The sequence below is a fragment of the Bos taurus genome, chromosome 13 (assembly GCF_002263795.3).
Source record: "Bos taurus isolate L1 Dominette 01449 registration number 42190680 breed Hereford chromosome 13, ARS-UCD2.0, whole genome shotgun sequence".
Taxonomy (NCBI): Eukaryota; Metazoa; Chordata; class Mammalia; order Artiodactyla; family Bovidae; genus Bos; species Bos taurus.
The window spans coordinates 73,208,305-73,230,288 of NC_037340.1; the positions used below are offsets into that span (position 1 = coordinate 73,208,305).

At 51.4% G+C, this 21,984-nt stretch overlaps 1 protein-coding gene across 1 annotated transcript in view; it reads right to left on the reverse strand.

The window, feature by feature from the left end:
• RIMS4 (regulating synaptic membrane exocytosis 4) overlaps positions 1-15,763 on the reverse strand; it is a 72,483-nt gene extending 56,720 nt beyond the window's left edge. The window contains exon 1 of the mRNA XM_025001266.2: positions 15,442-15,763. Coding sequence (XP_024857034.1) covers positions 15,442-15,538 — 97 coding nt within the window. The 5' untranslated portion in view covers positions 15,539-15,763. The remainder of the gene's footprint in view (positions 1-15,441) is intronic.
• Positions 15,764-21,984: the final 6,221 nt, after the last annotated feature.

Sequence of the window (21,984 nt, forward strand, 5' to 3'; positions counted from 1 at the left end):
CTCCCCTGCCTTCATCTGGCCAACTCCACTCACCCCTTAAGTCTCAGCTTAGCTGCCTCCTTCCCTCCCGTCTCCGGTCATTTCCTCCAGCTCCAGCATCCCCCCTGTACCCTGCACTTGATATGTATGGCACTTACCACAGTAATGAGCAAATTATTCATTGTTCCTTTGGGTTCTCGAATGTCTAACCCCACCCCTACCCTCACCAGACTGTAAACTCCATGAAGGCAAAGACTGGGCTTGTCTTGATTCATCAATGCCTAGGACAGGGCCTGGCCATCAGCAACTACTGGAGAACAGGGAGACACGGAGGGGAGAGGATGGAGAGAGGGCGTAGGCAGGCCGGAGAAAGTTTGGGATTCATCCCCACCCTTCCCAAATCAGTGCCCCCCAGTGGAGTGCAGCTGAGAATCACACAGTCCCTGATCTGGAAGGGCTCTGAGTGTGGCAGTGAAAACTGGTATCAGCCAGACTTTGCAACTGCTGGAGAGAGAGAAAACACGCTCCGAATGCCAGGTGAACACCCAGGAGGAACAATCAACTCCACCTGAGACAAGAGAGGTGTGCTTCCTGGAGGAGGTGGCATCAGACCCTGAAAGGGAGGGGGAGGGCATCCGGAAAGATGAAATTGCCAATTTGCCAATTGCAGAGGCACGGGAGGTAGAAAATGCGAACAGGGCTGCCAAGAATGGAGGAGCCGATTTTTGCCTGGAAGTAACAACTGGCTGAAAAGGCTAGAAAGCTAAATCATCTGGCGCTCCCCAAAATTCATTTTCCTGTTCATCTTGCCACTTTCTGATACACTCTCCAAACACAGTCAGGCTTCACAGCTGCCAAGAGCCATCGTCCCCTACCCCTTCCACCTTTCCCACTTCAGTGACCGCTGGCCTGACCTCCTGGGGCCAGCTCCTGTTATTCTTGGCTGAGGGTTTCAGACAAGCCCTGGCGCCCACCCTATCCCCACCCCTCAACCAGTGCCCAATGGGGGTCATATAAACACCCCGGTTCCCTCACTCCTGGGGTGGGGTAACAGAGGTACATGTTGTACTCCAGGGGTCTGCATACTAGGGCCCATGAGCTAATCCAGCTCTCTGCCTGTTTTTGTAAATAAAGTTTTATTAGAACACAGCCCCACGCATCCGTTTATATACTGTCTTTGGCTGTATTCCAACAGTGTAATTGAGCAGCTGAGACAGTGACCTTATGACTCATAAAGACTAAAACATTCAGGGTCTGGTCTTTTTACACAAGTTTGCTGAGCCGTGTTCTATGGCCTCCCAGAGCTCCTGGTATGACCTGACTCGGTTGCCCTTTGTCAGGGGTAATGTGGCTGATAATACTGACTGCCTTTCTCACTCCCCTCCTAGAGTTCCACCCATCACCGTCATGAACCACGTGAACCACATACAACTGCTATGTGGCTGTTTTAACTCCCATAAATGGCAGTTTCCTATGGTTCAACCTAATACTTTAAAAAATATTTATGTTTGGCTGCACCGGGTCTCAGCTGTGGCACGCAGGATCTTTTAGTTACAGCATGTGGGATCTAGTTCCCTAACCACAGATCGAACCCAGGCCCCTGCACTGGGAGCATGGAGTCTCAGCCACTGGATGACCTGGGAAGTTCCCAACCTAATACTTGTACTCAAATGCTTGTTTCATGGGAAACACAAGCTAGGACAGCAAGACAAGCGTCACTGCGCCCATTTCACAGATGGGCCCTGATCTGTCTCTGTTTCTGCACACACGCAGCAGAGGTCAGCTCCGGGTTCTGGACTCCTTGTCCCCACCCCCAATCAAAGCCTTGCCAGGTAACTGCTACATGCAATGTCCTTAGAACACCTTCCAGGCTACCCAAGGCTTACAGTCAAGGACTTGTTTCACCTACAGAGGAAAGCAGGGCTCAAAGAGACCTCCCCAGGTTCACTCGGCTGGCAAATGGGGAAAATGAGGTTTCAAATCTAGGTTTTCTTACGACAAATTCCTGGCTCATTCCATGACAATCAGCTACCCCTTAGTCTTTCACCTCAAGCAGCCTGTCAGGGGCCCTGCCCACCTCTCTGGAAACCAAGCCGATTTTCCATGAGGCTCAGCTGAGATCAAACAGGCAAACATGCTCTGTCAGGCCCAAAAGGTTTTTATGTTTGCAAGGTACAAAATAGAAAACCAAGACAGACACCTTTCAAAGAGATACCTGGAAAGAAACCAACTGGGAAGCACAAAATATACATCTATAGTCATGAACAGAATCAACTGCAGCACAGACTGTTTTTATTTTCTTAGTTTTCTGGCTGTCCCGTGCAGCACATGGGATTTTAGCTCCCCAACCCGGGATTGAACCGACGTTCCCTGCAATGGAAGGCAGATTCTCAACCACTGGACCACCAGGAGTGGTGTAAAGTTCAGAAGTGTTGGAGGCAGGCGTGGTGCAGTGGTAAAGAATCCGCCTGCCAAGGCAGGGGATGCCAGAGACTGGGGTTCGATCCCTGGGTCGGGAAGATCCCCTGGGTAGGAAATGGCAGCCTGCTCCAATATTTTTGCCCGGGGAATCCCATGGACAGAGGAGCCTGGCAGGTTACAGTCCATGGGGCTGCAAAGAATCGGACCCAACTGAGCGCACACACTCATACACACTGGGATTGAAGCCCTGTCCTACCCTTCACTAGCTTGACTGTGGCCAAGCCAGGAATCCATCCAGACACTCGATTCTTCCAGCCCCACCTAACCCTGTGGCCATGCACACCTCACGGGACTGCAGAGAGGGCGACCTGTAACAAGGGTGGACACTGCCCAGCACAGAGCTGGCCACACCTGTTCTCCCCACTCTGTCCCCAAAAGTTCCCAGACAGGGGATGGGTGGACTCACCCAGGCAGAGCCCCTCCACCAAGGACACCTATCCCACAGCTGCTGTGAATTTCCGCCATTCTGGCTCCCAGCTGCCCCTCCCTTGAAGAACTTCTCTGAGCAGATCTGAGCTGCCTTGCCCCAAAAGTTATGCCCCCACCCTTCACGTGTGGGGCTCTCCACAGCCCAGGACTGTCTGATACAGGAGGACAGAAGGCTGATCAACCTTCTGATGCCATCTGTCCTCCAGAGCTTTCCCTGGGTCAGGCTGAGGCTGGCCTGGAGCAGAGTGATCATTATCAGCTGCTTTTTTTTTTTAATTTCTTTTTTGATGTGGACCATTTTAAAAGTCTTTATTAAATGTGTTACTATATTGTTTCTGTTTCATGTTTTGATTTTTTTGGCCACAAGTCATGTGGGATCTTAGTGCCCCAACCAGGGACTGAACCGTACCCTCTGTGTCGGAAGGTGAAGTCTTAACCACTGGACCACCGGGGACATCCCCAGTTGCTTCTTTTCCTGCTCATCCTGCATCCCAGTCTCACCTGAGATCACTGCGTGTCACCTGAACAGGAAGCTATGTCTCAGCCCAAGTCAGTGGGAGCAGGAGGGCACTCTCCCATCTTCTATAATCTTTTCAATCTGAAGGAGTCTAAGAACACCACACGTGTTCATTTCTCCCTCCCTCGCAGCACCCACCTGATCCCATCAGGGCCAGGCTCCCCAGCCTGGGGGTCCCTCTCCCCAAACTCAGCACAACCAACAGAAGCTAAGCAGAAGTGGCTGCAGCTCCCAGGGGCCAGATGGCTGCAGGGTGGGTGGGCCTGGGCCTGGGTGGGCCCCGGAGACCCCTGGTCCAGTCTTGGTGTTGGGCTCAGGCAGATGAGAGATGTTTCTCGGGGCATTTGCTGAGGAACTTATGAATTTCCATTCCAGGCCCCAGTCAGGGACACGTCCCCCCACCTGCTCCCAAGGCGACTACCAAGCAGCATTTCTCAGGGACCCCGAGGGCTGGAAATGAAGGAAACAGACTGGGAGCCTCCGGTGCCCATAGAGCCCAGGGTGGCCACCTGCATCACCTGGGAGAGAAGGAGGCCCTGGCTGGGCTTCCAGAAACATCCGTCCTGCCCCTGGTTTTGCCAGAGATGTGCTGCGAGGCTTTGGGCAAACCATGCAATCCCCGTCTGCGCCTCAGCAAGAGGACTTCAAGAGACTTCCGGCTTAAAGGTTCTGAGACAGTAACAGCTAATACTCTTAACATACCCTTACTGCTTGCAGGCTCTCCACAAAGCATGTCACAAATATGTACTCATTTAATTCTCCTGACATCATTAAGGCAGGAAGGAGTGATTACTAGCCCTTTTTGCAGCTGAGGAAACTGAGGCTCAATGAAGTAACTTGCTCAAGATCACACAGCCAGTAAGTGGTAAAGCCAGGCTTCAAACCCAGGACACCCAGCTATGGAGTGTGTACCATAACCACCGCTATGCTATACTTCCTGGGTATCATCTGACAACTCTTGAATCCTCACAGGACTGGGCACCGTCATAGTTTCCTATCTCTCAGTCATGTCTGACTCTTTGCAATTCCATGGACTGTAGCCCGCCAGGCTCTTCTGTCCATGGAATTCTCCTGGCAAGAATCCTGGAGTGGGGAGCCATTCCCTTCTTCAGGGGACCCTCGCAACCCAGGGATCAAACCTAGCACCACCATAACAGCTTAATAAGAATTTGCTAACTGGAAAAGAAAGAAAAAACTGGTAACCTAAAAGACCGAGATGATGGGAGTGGGATGAGGTAGCTGAGGTGTGAAGGAGACTGATGGTTCCCTGGGCGTCCTTTGGTGCTGTTTGGCTTTTCACCATATAAGAAGTTACAGTTCGGAGAAGGCAATGGCACTCCACTCCAGTACTCTTGCCTGGAGAATCCCATGGACGGAGGAGCCTGGAGGGCTGCAGTCCATGGGGTCGCTAAGAGTCGGAGACGACTGAGCGACTTCACTTTCACTTTTCACTTTCATGCATTGGAGAAGGAAATGGCAACCCACTCTAGTGTTCTTGCCTAGAGAATCTCAGGGATGGGGGAGCCAGGGGGCTGCCGTCTATGGGGTCGCGCAGAGTTGGACACGACTGAGGCGACTTAGCAGCAGCAACAAGTTATAGTCAGTAACGGCAGCATAAAGGGTTGTGGGGGCTGGAAACGGTGTTTGTCCAGGGGAAGGGACAAGAGACCCAGGAGATGGAGGAGCCCGGGGCCCTTTCAGCTAGGTAATTTTTGTGCTTCTAAAATGTACCATCTGCATATATTACTTAATGCAAATAATACTCATTCTTTTAAAAAGTGTTCAGGGACTTCCCTGAGGTCCAGTGGCTAAGAATCCACCCACCAACGCGGGGGACATGGGTTTAATCCCTGCTCCAGGAAGATCCCACATGCCACGGGTCAACTAAGCTCGTGAGCCACAACTCCTGAGCCCACGCACCTGGAGCCCATGCTTCGAAACAAGAGAAGCCACCACTCCGCAACTACTGAGGAGTCCCTGCTCACCGCAACCACAGAAAGCCTGCCCACAGCAACGAAGACCCGGCACAGCCAAAAAAAATTTTTGAATTTTAAATAGTAGTAGTGTTAGTCGCTCAGTCGTGTCCAACTCTGTGAGCCCATGGACTGTGGCCCACCAGGCTCCTCTGTCCAGGGGATTCTCCAGGCAAGAATACTGGAGTGGGTTGCCATTTCCTTCTCCAGAGGATCTTCCCGACCCAGAGATCAAACCCAGGTCTCCTGCAGTGCAGGCAGATTCTGTACAGTCTGAGCTATAGGGAAGACTCATTTAAAAATAATGGTATTCAGTGACCCATCAGCCAAGAATCAACTAGAGAGAAACTCTGGCAGGAGAGGGGATGCTCGAGGGATGAAAATGACCCTAGAGGCACAGGAAGGGGAGGAACACTAAGGAGGAGATGCGGGGTTGGGAGACTCTGGTTGTATCTAAACCAAGCCCACTAGACACCTCGCTATTCAGAGGCCCAAAAGACAATGGGAAGTGGCCTTAGGAGGTGCTGCGATCCAGTGGCTGAATGGAGACCTCTTCTCCTGCCTCCTAACGCAGCTTCTCAGGCTCCACCGGGCACACAGTGAACACCGTGTTTGTGTTCGGTACCAGAGCCAGGCGTCCCAACCGCAGGGAGCGCACTCCCACCATCCCGCCCTTCTGCACCCAGGATGTCCACAGCAGCAGGAAAGGCACCCCTGCAGCGGCCCAGACGCCGTCTATGCACCACACTCACCCCTGCAGCGGCCCAGACGCCGTCTATGCTCCACACTCTCCCCTGCAGCGGCCCAGATGCCGTCTATGCTCCACACTGGCATTTTCTCTCATTCTCTCAAGGTAGAGTTATTCACTCCAGTTGACAAAGGATGAGGCTGAGGTCCAGAACAGTGACATGTCAAGAGACATAGCTAGGACGTGGCAGAGACTCAAACCTGGGTTTGGGGTCCTCCAAAGTCTGTGCTCTTTCACGATCCTAAGCCACCCCTCTTGGAAGAGTACTTCCCATCAGTTGAGGACAAATCCCAACTGGAATATATTGGTGAATGCTTTTTGTCTTTAGATTCTGAATTTTATGGGACTGGATAAGATTCTTATCACATCATAAAGTCTGTCCCCGCCACGCTTTGAATCTGAGCTAAACCTCAACCTTCCCTAAGAAATTACCAGCGACCCCTTTCTTAGAAACATCTAAATAAACTGACTCAGTAAAGTCCCTCGGTAGAATTTCCCTACTTTTTACCCTTTTACATTGATGGTTCTTTTAATTTACTTCTTCCCAGTGGAGACCTGTCCTCAAATGAACCTCCTGGTTTTAATACATATTTCTGCCTTTCTTCAACGCAAGAAAGGGGTGGCATCCTATTCCCTTTGGTAAAAGATGCTAGGCCTGAGCCCCTCAGAATCTGCAGAGCTGTCTGAGGCCAATATGTCACAAAAGGATATTATGGGTTGATGTGTTATTCATGTCGACTCATTTATCATTTATACAGATGGTTTCCAAAAGGATTGATGGGGTCCTTCACATTAAACCCAGTGCAAAGCAGGGCAGCAGCTGAGACTCATCTGATCTGAGACCTTGTGATGGAAATAGGTGTGCCTGAAGACCACACCCGGGTACCGAATCTGGTACCCAATGTCCCAAGCATCTAAGACACCTAAGGAGACATCCCAGGTTCAGAAGAACCCTTCATTTCTCTCCAGCTTTTTTCTCTAACCCAGTGATTCTCCAAGTAGGGTCTGGACCAGTATCAGCATCACCTGGGAACTTGTTAGCAATGAGATTTTTCAGGAACTTCCTTGGCAGTCCCGTGGTTAAGACTCTGAGCTTCCACCACAAGGGGAGTGGGTTCGATCCCTAGTTAGGGAACTAAATCCCACATGGTGTGGCCAAAAAATTTTTTTTAGTAAATGAGATTTTTAGGTCCCAACCCAGACTGAAGGAGAAACTTGGAGAGAGGCCCAGCAATCTATGTTTCAACAAGTCAACTTGATGATTCTGACCCGACAGTAACAACCACAACGACAGTGGTAACCCCTAACTGAGCATCTACTATGTGCACAGGATTAAACCATAATCTCACTTGTCCTTATAACTGAGGACCACATGCCCAGCTCTGAGGTAGGTGTGTTTTGTGCATTATGTCCATTTACTCCCTACAATAACCTTTTGAAGAACTTACTTTTTTTTTTTTTTTTGGCCGCATCACACAGCATGTGGGATCGTAGCTCCTCAACCAGGGAGCGAACCCATGCCCCCTGCAGTGGAAGCACAGAGACTTAATCACTAATGGGACAGCCAGGGAAGTCCAAGAACTTACCATTATTATGCCCCCATTTTACAGATGAAGAAACTGAGTCCCAGAGAGCTGAAGCCACTGGCCCAAGGTCGCACAATTCAGAAATGGCAGAGGTGAGATAAAAATTCAGGTGTGTTGGATTCCAAAGCCACGTTCTTTCTGTCCCACCCTGGAAGCTCCCCAGAGTTTCCCAGCTATATCACCCCGAGAAGCAATACAGCTGGGTCAGATGAGAGCTGAGGAGGAGAGAAGGGGCAAGCAGAGAGAACCTGCCTGGGCAGAAGAAGCCCAGACTCCACACTACCTTCCAGCTACAATGGCAAAGGAAGCCACATGACGCATTTAAAGTCACCTGTGTCTAAGGAACTCAAAAGACTGGGATTCAGGAGGCGGTAGCTCTTGGCTTCTCTCTGACTTTACCCAGCTGGGGGTCTTTCTCCTTCCCACTCTGAACCTCAGTTACCCGCATTCATATTCCTTATCAGTGTCTACAAGGCTCACTTGTGCCCCCAGCTTGCTTCTCTGACCTCACCTCCCCTCATGCAGCTTAATCACACTGGTCTGCTTTCTATTCCCTAAACACCCAAATTCATGCTGACCTCAGGGCCTTTGCACCACCTGTTCCATACGCCTAAATCCCTCTCGCCCTTCATACTCCCATGGCTGGCTCTTCATCATTTAGGCCTCATCTGTCACCTCTTCAGTGAGCCTTTCCGGACTACCTTATTTCATGTCCTACTCCATCAACCTGTCTTTTCATTTCACTTAACACAGACTGAAATTTATTGCTTAATTGCTTCCCTGTTTATTATCTGTCTCTTCCACTCCAGAACATAGCTCCACGAGAGCAGAAACTGTCTGACTTGTTCCCCAGATATAGCCCCAGCACCTAAAGAGATGTTTGGCACTGAGCAGCTAATTAAATATGAGTTGAAGAAATAATAACACCAAAGAAGAAAACCTAGACTCAAAGGCCAGAGGCCTGGATCCTTAACGGTGACCTTGGCAAGGTGCTCTGCCTCATTGAGCCTCAGTTTCCCTCCTTGCCTAAAGAACAGCATGGACTAGACGCTCTCCAAGGGGCCTTCGAAGATCGCTAGTCTAGGAAAGCCAGACCTGGAAGCCACCCAGCTGGTCCATCCAGAAGAGGCACCTGGCCAGGGTCCCTGCAGCAGCTGCCCCCTCCCCACCCCCACCCGCATCCCTGCCCAGCCACGCAGTCATCTCACTCCCCCGTCGCAGAAACTGTTAATGAAGTGCGCACTGCTAAATGCAGTTACAATTACGGGGGCTAAGAATAAGGCGCTGACATCAGCCTTGTCAGTTTCCGAGTGAATCAGAAGGGGAGGGGGGAGGAAGGAGAAAAGGGGAGGGGGGATGGCGCTCCGGAGCTGTCAAGTGGAAATAGCACAGCGTTAAATATAATCCAGCATTGGCCTACATCGGTCTGGAGAGGCAGGTGATAGATCGGCCCCCAGGGCTGAGGCAGACAACTGGATTCTTCAAGGAGGCCAGGCAGCCCTGTGACGGGGATCATCCAGGAACCGATGGGCAGGAAGGCACTCCAGAGAGCTGGGGTGAATGGAGTGGGATGGCAGATCCCAGAGGGGTGCATCTGAAGCTGAACAGGCCCTCATACCCTCGCCTTTGTCAGTGGCTGCTTGGCCAGCCCAAGCACAGCCGCCAGGCCTGACACTGCCCTTTCCCACCTGGAATCTCATTTCAGGCCGGGGGGCAGAGGGTGGTCTCTGGAGTCAAACACGCCTGGGTTTGAATCACTACTGTGCAACCCAAGAAAGTCACAAAACTACACCAACGCTGCCTGGCTTTTCCTCATCTGCAAAATGGGTACATCGACAACAGTAGCTATCCCTTCCGGCTGCTGTAAGATGCAGGAAGACTACGACACTGTGCACAGGAGAACAAGCCTTTCAAGCAGTTTTATTTTTACAATGCTGAGACATGCTCAGACAAGGATAATTAACCCCTTTTTCAAGAGCAGGAAACTGAGGCCCGGGACTTGCCTGAGGCCCTAACACCAAAGTAGAGTCAAATCCAAGCCCCATCGAGTAAATGGGGAGGGTCGGGAGGGAATTCCAGTCAGTCATTCCAGGGGACTGGGGGTGAGGGTGGGAATTTGAGCTTTGACAGGAAGACAGTGGGCTTGACTGTCAAGGGGGGGTACACAGATGACATTGGGGGGGGGGGCATCTACACCCTCTGAGCACATTCTCCAAAACTGGTGCCTTTCCAACAACTCTTAAAAGAAATGTTGAAGCGATGGTTGTTAAGGCCCCCGGGAAGAGATATTAGGGGAGGCAGAGGAGGAGAAAAGCCCTGAGATGAGAGAGAGAGGGTCAGCTGGCTTGTGTCTGCTCTCCACCTCTCCGCCCTGCCCTCTCTCAGCCTTCAGTCAGAACAGGCTCACCTCTGGATGGAGGTGGGTAAGGAGGAAAGCAGCGCAGAGTTCTCAAAGGGAGACGAGGCAATGGGTCCCTCCTTTTCCCTTCCCACCAAACACAAGCAAGGGGGGGCCTCTCTGATGCCTGCAAACGCCAAGGAAGCTGCAGCCATGAGTCTGGCAGCTTGGGGACAAGGAAGAGGGGGCGCCAGAGCGGGGAGAAAATTTTCGGAAAGAGCCCTAACAGCATCAGAACAGATCCGGAGGCCAGTGAGCTGTGTACTGGGGGAAAGGATGACTCCTGTATATGCTATTTTTCTGAGATGCATCTTTCAGGGTCATTCAAGATAGCAGAGTTTGGGGTCCACACACTCACCCCACCCACAGCTTGAACTATGAGAAGAGCTGGTTCCATTCTTTACTGTGCCTCAGTTATCCAAATCCAGAAGAGTTCTACCCAATTCCCAGCCCATAAAGGAGATTACAGCACTTGGTGGTAACTTAGGGAAAGTGGCAGAGGGGGGACAGGAAGTGGCATGCCCCAGGGATGACGGTGCCACCTCGCGCCCTCCAGCGGCCCTGATCCTGAAGGATATTTTCAGGCTCCTCCCCTCACCATTCCTCCTCATCCACCCAGCCCCAGCCCCCCTTTAGGGCCTAAGTTCTGTGTTCCCTCCACCTCAGGGTGGAAGGGGTGGTTCAGCAGGACATTTTGTTTCCCAGAAAAAGCTCAGGTCAAATTTCAAGGACAAAAGTTAGCACTGGGGCTGGGAAAGAAAACTCTGCCAAGAGGAGTAAACTGGGGAAGGGAGGGGGAGTCCAGGGCGGGTCATTCCAGGTGCCTGGGCGGGGGCGGGATTTGGAGCTCTCGTTTCCCCTGCTGAGATCTATCTGGCAAGACAGGAGTATCTCTTCCCCACCAGCCAGGAGAGGTAACGCAGTCAGCCCCCTCCATTTTCCCTCTGTCCAAAAATAAGGGGAGTGGGTTTCGGCACTAGTTGGTACGTCCCAGCCATCAGGCCACCCCACCCATCAGTTTTGGCCTGATCGGAAGAAGGCGGTACCACGAAGGGCTTTCCAGCTCAGAGATGTGGCCCGAACTGCTAGGAGAGGGACCGGTAGCCGGCCGGTGTTGCCATGGCAACTTCCTCCCTGCAATGGATCGAAGCATCCTATGGGCAAATCGGAGCTGGCTGCTCCAGCTTCTCCGCCCCTCTCCCAAGCGGGTGGGGGAGAACTGGACGCCAAAACCACTTGGTCAGACTCAGGGACACCATCCTCAATTTTAGACCCTGATGTAGCAATCCCCTTTGGCATTTGCTGGAAACTGGAGACACTCTCCAGACAAGCTCCCCAGCCGTGCCCCAAGGCAGACTGGCAGGTCTGGGACTGAAGATGTAATAAAAACGAACTGTTAAAGAGAACGGGGACATGGGGCGCTGGGTGCTCCCCACCCTCTTGTTCCACATGCAAGTCCCCCAAATCCCCATCTTTAAACCCCTCCCAAGAAGGAGGGCCCAATTGTGCCTTAATAGCTATAACAATGCAATAAAATTAGCTCATAAGCTAACGTTTTGAGAATCAGGCTTCCCCCCTGCCTCAAACCCACAGATTCCTTTCTACAATCTTGCTCAGAAACAAGCCTTACTTCTTGGTAAGAAGAAAGATGACTAGCTAACAGCTACCGAGAGCCTGTCTAGTGTCAGGCGCTGTACTCTGCCCTTTCCATAGCACACACAGCGCAACAATCAACCGCATAGATGCTTGAGGCAGACCGCTCAAGTTCAGACCCTACTCCCTCATGTCCTGGCTCAGCGACCTCGAGTGAATACTCTCTCTGCGTCTCAGTTTTCTTCTCTGAAAATGGGGATGTTAACATGAATTGTGTCTCAGTTTTCCCATTTGAAAATGGGGACTGTCAAATGTTAATTTTATAGACTTGCTGTGAGGAAAGAAAACAATATTGAAAGTGCCTAGGAGAATACTTAGCAGAAGGAATCATTTAAAAAATGTTTACCCTCTGTGGTCCATGCTCTGATTTTCTTCCTGTTATAGATAAGAAAGCAGAGGTCACATGTCTAACTGCCCCCTGCCCGACCCCTCCTCAATTACAAAGCCAGAAGGAGCCAGGTTGAGCCATGAAGACACAAACATGAAAAATGCCTCCCAAAAGCATGCCTCTCTAAAGCCCCAGTATCTTTATGAAAAGGGGCAAAGCAGTGTAAAAATTGGGTTCAGAGTGCACAAGGGAAGATGCTTCTTGGGAAGAATTCTAGGGATCCGCGGTGACCAGCCTCCTGAGCCCCAGGGTGGCTAGAAAGGGGAGGAAGGGGCAGCTTCCTTTGCTGACAAAATGTCCAAGGCTCCCAAGCTCAAGGCAGGAAAGTGCTCTGGCCCAGTTAAGGCTAATGAAAGTCTCCTCCTCACAGTTTCTCAGGAAACCAGCTGAAGGGTAGCATATAAACTCTGAAGATGGCTCTGCATCAATCGAGTTGATGAAAAAGATGCAGTGGACAGGAGGTGGAAGCAGCAACAAAGGGAGGACCCTAGATAAGCCACAGGACCATCAGGGGCACCCCTGGGCCACCGGGAACAGAGAGGGGCATGAAACAGTTAGGCGAGGGAGCCGAAGAGAGAAAGGTAAAGCCAAGTCAGTTCCGACAGCCCTCCAACTGCAGCAGTCTCTGTCCACTATCTGAGACATATTCAAACTGCTTTTCGAAATTAGTTCAGCATGGTGCTGCTCTAAAAGAATAAACCTAAAAGGTTTTTTTTTTTTTTTTAAGGAGAAAATTAATGACTTTGAGAAGAACAAGAAAAATTAAGAACCAAGACAACGTTCCCTACTTCCGATTCTCACCAGACACTCATTAGCCTTCCGGAAATGAAATTTCACCTTCTCCCTCCCCCTCCCAAATTCGAAGCATCCCTTAAGATGAGCAGTTGAGCACAAGATGCCCAAACCAAACTCTTGGCTGTCGGCAGCTCCCTGGGGCCTCTTCACCTGGAAACCATTTTCTACACAGAGAGATCTGACTTAAAAAAAAAAAAAAATCATCTTTCAGAGACGGGACTAGTGCTTTACTGGAAAGAGAACCGGAAACCTGATTTTAGTCTCGGCTCTGTGCCCGCCTCACTGGGTGACCTTGGGTTATACACACACACATAGGGACTTCAACCTCACACACATTCACACACACACATCCATGTGGGGGCAAAGAGACGTTGGACAAGACGATTTCTAGGTCCCCCAAGTGAAAAAAAAGTTAAGAATTTGAAGAAATCTGCTGGGGGAAAAAAAAGCAGGGGAAAAAAAGCAGGTGGACCTTTAAAAATCTCTAATATTGCATGAAGTTACCTATTGTAACTTAAGTGAAACCAGAGCAAGTCGCCTGCAACCAATGATAATAACCAAAGCATCTGAATCATGACAAGGAGCATGACTCTGGAGAAAATCCCAACTGTCCCTACCACAGGGACAGTTGGCTCTTGAGACCTAAGTGGCCTGTTGAACTTCAGGAGTGTCCTTGAACATCAAGGGAGGGATGGGGGAGCCCGCCCACCGAGGCAGGTGGGGCTCCCTCCCCAAACCCCCAGTTGAGCCAGATTCCCTCTCTCTGATTTTGCTCCAGGGGAGGCCACTGGGTTAGGAGAGCCCCTCCACCCCTCCTCACCTTGCCTTGTCCATGATAGTAATAATACACCCTCCCTCAGCTGCATCAAGGGGGAAGCGAAGCCTCAGTTATTCTTTCTGTAAAATGGTGATTCTATAAATTGGCTCTGCAGTAACCATCTTCACTCCACCCCCTCTTCAGGTCAACACCAAGAAGGCTGTGTCAGGGGTCAGCCTCACATGCCCCCATTCACCCACTCAGCCAACACATTCTGCTGCAGAACTTTCTCCCCACTTGCCTCCTGCTCCAACAGGAAGAGGTGAGCACCCATCACCCACCGCTCCATCCAAGGCTTATCAGATAACTGGCTGACCAGATACGCGTCCCTGTAGGCAGAGAGTCTTAAGCAGGGCCCTTGAACTCCCTAAAACTGTGGACAAAAATGTTTGGATGGTGCGTGTATGTATTTGGGGGAGAACTCATCCGTATTGTCATCAAGTTCCCCAAAATGTCAGGAAACCATTTTGCTCCTCCCCACCACACACTCCCCTCCCCTTTCATCCCCTCACTGAACTAAAATACTCTCAGATCAGCATACAAAACACTTGTAACTTAACCCTTGTGTCTGAGGTACCATCATCCCATTTTACAGACCAGTATATGGAGGCTAGAGGCGGCACGACTCGCCCAAGGTCACGGCTAATAAGGAGATAAGCGAGCCCAAGACCGGAACATGATTCCGACTCCCTCTCTGGCACTCTTTGGGGAACTCTCACCCAAAGCCCTCTAGCTACCCCACCTGTTGGTGGATTCGCTTCCTCACCGCAAAAGCGTATCCGAAGCCCTTCTGTTTCCTCTGTTTGGTCCCAGGGCCGCCAGGAGCCGGTTTCTCCACATTTCCCCGCCCCTTGGGCTCTGGCCGAGGTTGCGCGCAGGCCTGGGAGCCTGAGGTTCCGGCCGATGAATGGTGGCCCGGTCCAGCCCACCCAGAAAGGCCACTCCAGGCCCAAGAGCACCCGGGATCAGAGGCACACTCCGAAGGGCGCGCAGGTGTAGAGTCGGCGCCGCCCTACGCCTCCCTCCGGGACCAGCCGGGAGGAACCGAGAGGAAAGGCCGTCCCCCGGCCGGTCCCCTCAAGGTCCACCCCAGCCCTGGAGCCCGAAGCCCCCGCCCCTGGGGAAAGACGAGAGACAAACGGGGGGCGCTCAAGGCCCTGGGCGCAGGGCAGGGGTCTGGCACTGGGAGTCTCAGGATGCAGCCAAGACAAAGATGGAGCAGGAAGGTTGCGCGCCACCTCCAATGGCGGGGGGCGCGTCGGAGCCCCGCGGGTGAGGCGGCCAGAGCCCCGGTGTCTGAGGAGGGGGCACTTATAGGAGGCTCGGGGAGGGCGGCAGGTCGGATGCAGGGACAAGAATGGGAGCATTCAGTTGGCGCAGGTGAGTAGGGAGAGCTAAGTCCAGGAGACCCAAAGGGCCCACCTGCGGAAAAGGGGTGAATGGCAGAGGATCTAGGTCCCTGAGGGCGGCGGGAGGCGAGAAGACCCCACACCCTAGAGACTCTGAGGTCCCGTGGGTGGGAAATTAGACCCTGGGGGCGCATCCCCGAGCGTGGTTGGGATTGGGGGTGGGGAGGGAAGAGTGGCCACCTCTGAGGGCGCACCGGGTCGGGGACGGGGCCTCGGGATCCGGCTCCCGGGACACCCCCCGGGGGGCGGGGGCGGGCCGCGCGCTTACCCGCGTCCTCGTCGTCGAAGGAGTTCATACACGGGAAGTAGATGGCGAGCGCCTCGAAGGAGGCGGACAGGCTGAGGCGGCTCTGTGAGCGCTCCATGCCCGCGCCGGCGCCGGGCGCCTCGGCCGCGGCGGCGGCGGCGGCGGCCGGCTTGGGCAGCTTGGCCGCCCCATTCTTGACGCGGAGTACTGCGCGCGGCGTGGTGGCGGCGGCCCGAGGCCGGGCCGGGGCTCCGCGGCGGGGCTGGCGGGCGCGGCGGGGCCGGCGAGCGGGCGGGCCGGGAGCTGGCGGCGCGCGGAGCCCGAGGCGCGCGGTGCTCCCGGCGGCGGCGGCAGCGGTGGCGGCGGCGGTGGCGGCGCAGCTCGCTCTGGCCCGCGGCGCCCCCAGCCGGCCGCGCGGGGCGGGCTCCAGCCGCCGCCGCAGCCAATCGGCGCCGCCCGGGGGAGGGGGCGCCGCGCGCGGGGCGTGGGAGCCGGAGGGCGCGGGCGGGGCCCCTCCTCGCCTCCCGGGCCCGCAGGTTGTGCGCGCCCCGAGCGACGAGCACGCCGACTGCTGCGGCCCTACGCTGTCACCACCCCCACACTGAGCCCCCCAGACGCCCCGAATTCCAGGCGTCCGGTCCCCACCTGAGACCGGCCAACCCAGGGACAGAAACGCAGTCGAAAGGGACACAGTCACGGTGACCGGCACCGGAGACCCTCAGGTTCACACGTGAACCTGCAGAGCAGCTCAAACAGGCACCCCCACGACTGCATCCACTTGTGCAGGACACACGACGGACACCCTCAGACTTACACACCCAGAGAGATTCACCCAGACTCACTCATAGCGACACTTGGAGAACCCAAGGACAGAACCCCTTAGACTCCAGACACCCCTAAGACCCCCACAGGTAGGTACATCCACGGACACACACAGATTCACACCCAGAGACCTGCAGACACACTCTGAGGAACAAATAGGCACACCCTTGGCCACATAGGAGACCCTCAGAACCCACACGAACTGAGAACTTCGGGTGGACACACACACCATCGTGAACCCACAGTAGCCACAGAATCCACACTCACAGACACGCCTACTCAGTGACACACTCATACTCAGTGACCAGGCCTGCATGGAGAGACACTAGTGCCCCTCCAACACTGAGCTCTTTCACAGGGAGCCAGGCACACCCAGAAACACCCTGACAAACACCATCAGACTCACACAGTCACCCTCAGACTCAGACACACCTCAGTGGGCACACACAGGTTCACACCCAGACTTAGTCACTCCTGGTGATGGATATATTCTGATGCATAGACACCCGCAGACTCATACAGGGACACTGAGAAACACTCCACCAGACTCACATGTTCACTCAGACACTCCCACGTATAAACCCCCAGGGACTCACACAAACACACACACACACACACACACACACACACACACAGATAATGCAGAGCCCCCTAGATGAACACAGTCATAACTCGAAACCTGCACTCCCTTCGCTGGCCTTGACCCAAGACCTAGGTCCCTACATAGTTGGGCCCAGATGTCTAACTTTTCCCAGCTGTTCCTACATCTGCTTCAGGAAGCAGCCTGCTGAGATGGCAAGAGCACAGTTTCCATCCAGACTGTGATGCTATCCTTCACCTGCCTGTTTTTCCATCTGCACAGGAGAGATGCAACCCCCGCCCCACTTTTGGATGGTGGTGAGGATTAAGTAAGATAACATGTATTAGTTTTCAGTTGTCGTATAACAAAGAGACTTAAAAAAACACACCCATTTATTAGTTTACCATTCTCTCAGTCAGAGGTCTGAGCAGGCTTGACTGGGTTCTTTACTTAGGACTTCACAAGGCATTGGCCAGACTGGGTTCTTATCTGGAGGCTCTTGAAAAGAATTGGCTTCCAAGCTCATTCAAGTTGTTGGCAGTATTTGGTTCCTGTAGAACTGAGGGTCCCATTTCCTTTCTGGCTTTCAGCCAGAAGTCACTTGCCATTCCTAGAAACAGGTCTGTGGTCCTTGCACATGGCCTCTTCATCTTCAAGATCGTTATTAGGATGTCAAACACATCTCCTCCTTAGCAATTCTCTCACCTCCCTTCTACTTCCTGGACTGAGAAAGCTCTGCTATTAAAGTGCTTGTGTGATTAGATTAAGTATGTATGTGTATATATATATATATATATGCGTGTGTGTATATATATTAATAGAGAGACAGGCTTCCCTGGTCGCTCAGCAGCAAAGAATCCGCCTGCAATGCAGGACACACAGGTTCCATCCCTGGGTAGGGAAAATCCTATGGAGAAGGAAACGGCAACCCACTCCAGTATTCTTGGAAATCCCATGGACAGAGGAGCCTGGCAGGCTTCAGTCCATGGGGTCATAAAAGAGTCGGACTTGACTTAGCAGCTAAACAACAACAGTGATATAGACACACATACATATATATATGTGACATTCTGTGCATATATCATATATCACTTGTAAGATATATATGTATGTATGTATTTTATAGCACATGTGTGTTCATGTATGTGCACCTGCATGCGTGTGTATGAGGGTATCTCACCCAGCCCGAGGGGATCTAAGAAGGCTTCTTTGGAGAGGTGACATTTAAACTGAAAATGCTATGTGCCTGGCACTGTTCTTGGCCCTGGGGATATAAATACCAGCAAATGAAATAAAGTCACTGCCCTCACATTTGCATTTAAAAATCATCTCTGGGACTGCTCTGGGAGGAATGGATTGGAGTGAATTTAGCGGGTTGCTTCCCCCTCTTCTCTTCAGATAAATCCTGATTTGAACCCAAAAGCCACTGATTGTTTCTAAAATGCAAATGGAAGGGGAGGCTGAGAAAGAATGTCCCGTGGGAAGGTGAAATGGAGGAGGTGGGGGGACTGTGGGTCCCGAGGCCAGATGGGAGGCTGTGGGCCCCGGGTGGGAGGCAGCAAGGGCCAAGGCTGGAGAGAGGGCAGGAAGGGCTGAGCCTGAGAAAGTTGCTGAGACAACCTTGGGCAGGATTAAGAGGAAAGCTGGATGGGTGAGGATCGGGAAGGGAAGGGGGGAGCAAGGCACTGCCAAGCTTTGCAGCATCAAGAGAAAACGGCACAGATGGATGAAACTCCTCCTCTTCAGCATCCGTCCTCTAAGATGAAGCGCAAAGTGAAGTGGCCCCAAAATGTTCCGTGTGTAGCAAGACTCAGGTGAGCGCCTTTCTAGAGGAAGGGAGAGGCAGCTGGAAGGTAGCTGAGCCCAAGAGAGCCCTGGTTGCTGCTGATAAGAAAAAGACTGATCCTGTTTGTGTTCTGCCTGCTGGGGTAGGGGTGTGTGGATATGTGTGTGTGTGCGCATAAGCATCTCTGTGGGTATGTCTCTGAATAGATGGGCACTTCTGCATATCTGTGTCCTTGTCTGTGAATGACCTTGTTTCTAAATATGTCCTTGGAAGATGCATATCTTTATGTTAAGTGAATCCAATCTGGCTTTAAATGCAACATACATCCTGGTCTTCGTATGCACTGGTGTGTGTGTGCATGTGTGTGTGAGTGAGTGTGTGTGTGTGCATGTATGTGTGTGTGTGTGACAAGAGACACAAGAGAGACAGAGACACAAGAGAGCACTTGTCTGTTCTCTATGTGTGTGATCCACACCACGTGTCCCAGTCTGTGTGGGTCTGTATCTGCTTGAGTGGGCTGGTGTCTCCTGCTGATAGTGTGTGCTTCTCAGCATCTCTTTTACCTCTTAGTATATCAGGATCCATGTGTGTGTATGTAACTAGGCTGTGTTGGTTTTATTTGGGTATCAATGTTGATGTCTGCTCTTGTCCATGTGTGTATGTATCTGTCCCCTTAAATCCTGGTAGTGAGAATTTATCCTTGACTGTGTGTGAAGGCTGCTGTCTGTGAACTTGTCCATGTAGGCTGGTAGCTTGAGAGGGGACTCATCTTCTTGGATTAATTTTTGCATTTAATTGGCTAACACAAGACTGAGATGATGGGGATAGAGATATTAAGATCTGTTATTAATTCCAAGTCCCTTAGACAACTGTCTTAACCATTCATTTATGCTTCCAACCATCCATTCAGTCATCCACCCAACTATCCACCCTCCCACTCTTTCATCTCAATTGCACTGATACTCACTAGCTACATAGTGACACTTACTAGCTACATAGTTCTCTCTCTTAGACAAATGACTTTATCTCTCTGTGTCTCTGTTTTCTCATCCATGAAATGGGAATAATACCCAATAGATATGGAAATAGGGGTGTGGGAGTTAAGTGAGATATTGCATATAAAACACTAACTACATGGCATAATGCATAGTAAGTGCTTTCTACATTAACTATTATCATCATCATTGTGGCAGCCAGTATATTTCAGCAAATTCTCATCAGCACTTTACTACGGGCCAGCCCTGAGCTAGGAGCTGGTGGGGCCCTACTATAGCAGAGGCCATTAGGTGCCTCTGCCACCGCCTTCTGGCGTGACCTTGGATAAAACCTGTGCCTGCTCTGGACCATACAATAGATAGAGCACACTTCCCTTACCTCTGTTATGGAAATTCTTAGTGCACCTGACCTTCACAAACTGCAAAGAGCTGTGCACAGTTATGGAGCAGGCTGGGGACCCCTCCCCTGCCAAGCCTAAGAATGGCAGGGGCCTGTCCTGGGTCATCTGGAGAGTCAGGCAGAGTTGGAACAAAGCCAGGACCCATTTTCACTGTGGGGCTTAGGCCGCTGCTTCCTCCCAATCCCTGCTGGACTCTGTTTTTCCTCTGGGGAAGCATTTGATATTCTCTCATGGTAGGAGACGAGCATGGGGGAGCAGGGAGCGAAGAGGGGCAGGAACACACATTCTGGTCCAGGAAGAGCATCTTCACTTACTATTTGGTGAGGGGCCTTATGGCTAAAAAAAGAAAGAAAGAAAAATAATAAAGGAATTGGGTAGGGGGTGTGATTTCTGCCCCTCAAAACCACCCTTTAGGACAAAAGAGAGAGAAAGAAAGAAAGAAAGGGTAGAAAGAGACAGAGACTAGACAAGAGACAGGGACATAGTAATAGAGAGATGCGAGAAGCAGAGAGCAAAAGAGGCAGAGACAGAAACAAGCGAGAAGGAGAGAGAGAGTTAGAGATGGGAAGACAGAAGGAATGAGGTCAGGCTTTACCGCACACCTGGTCTGAGCTTCTCCAAAGCAAGATTACTGCAGTAGCCCTTGCATCAGGCGCTGCTGCACTTCTTGAGTCATCCTCAACTAACACATACACACATACTCACATTCACACACTCACACACACACACACACACATACTCACAGAGCAGCAGGTGGAGGAGGAGGCAGGGGCTTGAGGTAGGGGCAGATTCTGGCCATAAGAAACCTCCCGTGTGACCTTAGGCAGTGCTAAGCTACTGTGTTCTCATTTGGAAGATAAACTTCAAACCTCATTCAGTGACTTCAAGGCTAAATGGTATGATGCGGTAAAAGAGTTGTAGAAATAATGGAGAAAAAATTGGAAAAGAACCTTTAGAACTAGACAAGCTGATTTTACAGTTCATAGGAAAAATAAACATGTAAAAATTGTCAGGAAACGAGTTGGGAAGAGTACAGAAGAATGAAAGATAATGAGCCCTATCAGATGGTAAAACATTATAAAACTACAGTAAGGTTTTTTTATATAATTTTATTTATCTATATTTGGCTTGCTGGGTCTTTGTTGCTGTGTGGGCTTTTCTCTAGTTGTGGAGAGCAGGCTTCTCATTGAAGTGGCTTCCGTTCTGAGCACAGGCTCTAGGGTGCATGGGGCTCCCGTAGTTGCAGGAGGTGAGCTCAGTAGCTGCATCACCAGGGCCCTGGAGCACAGGCTCAATAGCTGGGGCACACGGGCTTGGTTGCTCCACGGCACACGGGATCTTCCTGGATCAAGGATCGAACCTGTGTCTCCTGCATTGGCAGGTGGATTCTTTATCAATGAGCCATCAGGGAAGCCCAAAACTACAGTAAGTTTTGCAAAGGATAAAAAAAAAGAGTTTCCTTAATATATATAATACATAAAGAGTTTTTACAAAACAATATGAAAAGGCCATTGCTCCAATAGGAAATGGAGAAAGGTCATGAACAGTCAGTTCTCAGACATATAATTTATAAATGGCATGGTTTCCCAGGTGGCATAGTGATAAAGAATTCACCTGCCAATACAGGAGATGCAAGAGACTTGGGTTTGACCCTTGGTCAGAAAGATTTATCTATGTTATGTGATTCTCAGCACATAACATGGATAAATGTCATGTAAACAGCAAAATATTATTCAGTGTCTCTCACAATTAAGGGAATGTTAATTAAAACAAAAGTGAGTCACCTTTTTTGACCTACCAGTCTAATAAAGAAGAAATTGCTTGACAATAAATTGTAGGGAGAGGGAGTGGGGAAATAGACACAGATACACAGTGTTGGGAGTATATATTGATGGAAACTCTTTGAAGATTATGGGCTTCCCAGGTCGCTCAGCGGTAAAGAATCTGCCTATCAGTGCAGGAGACACCAGAGACACAGGT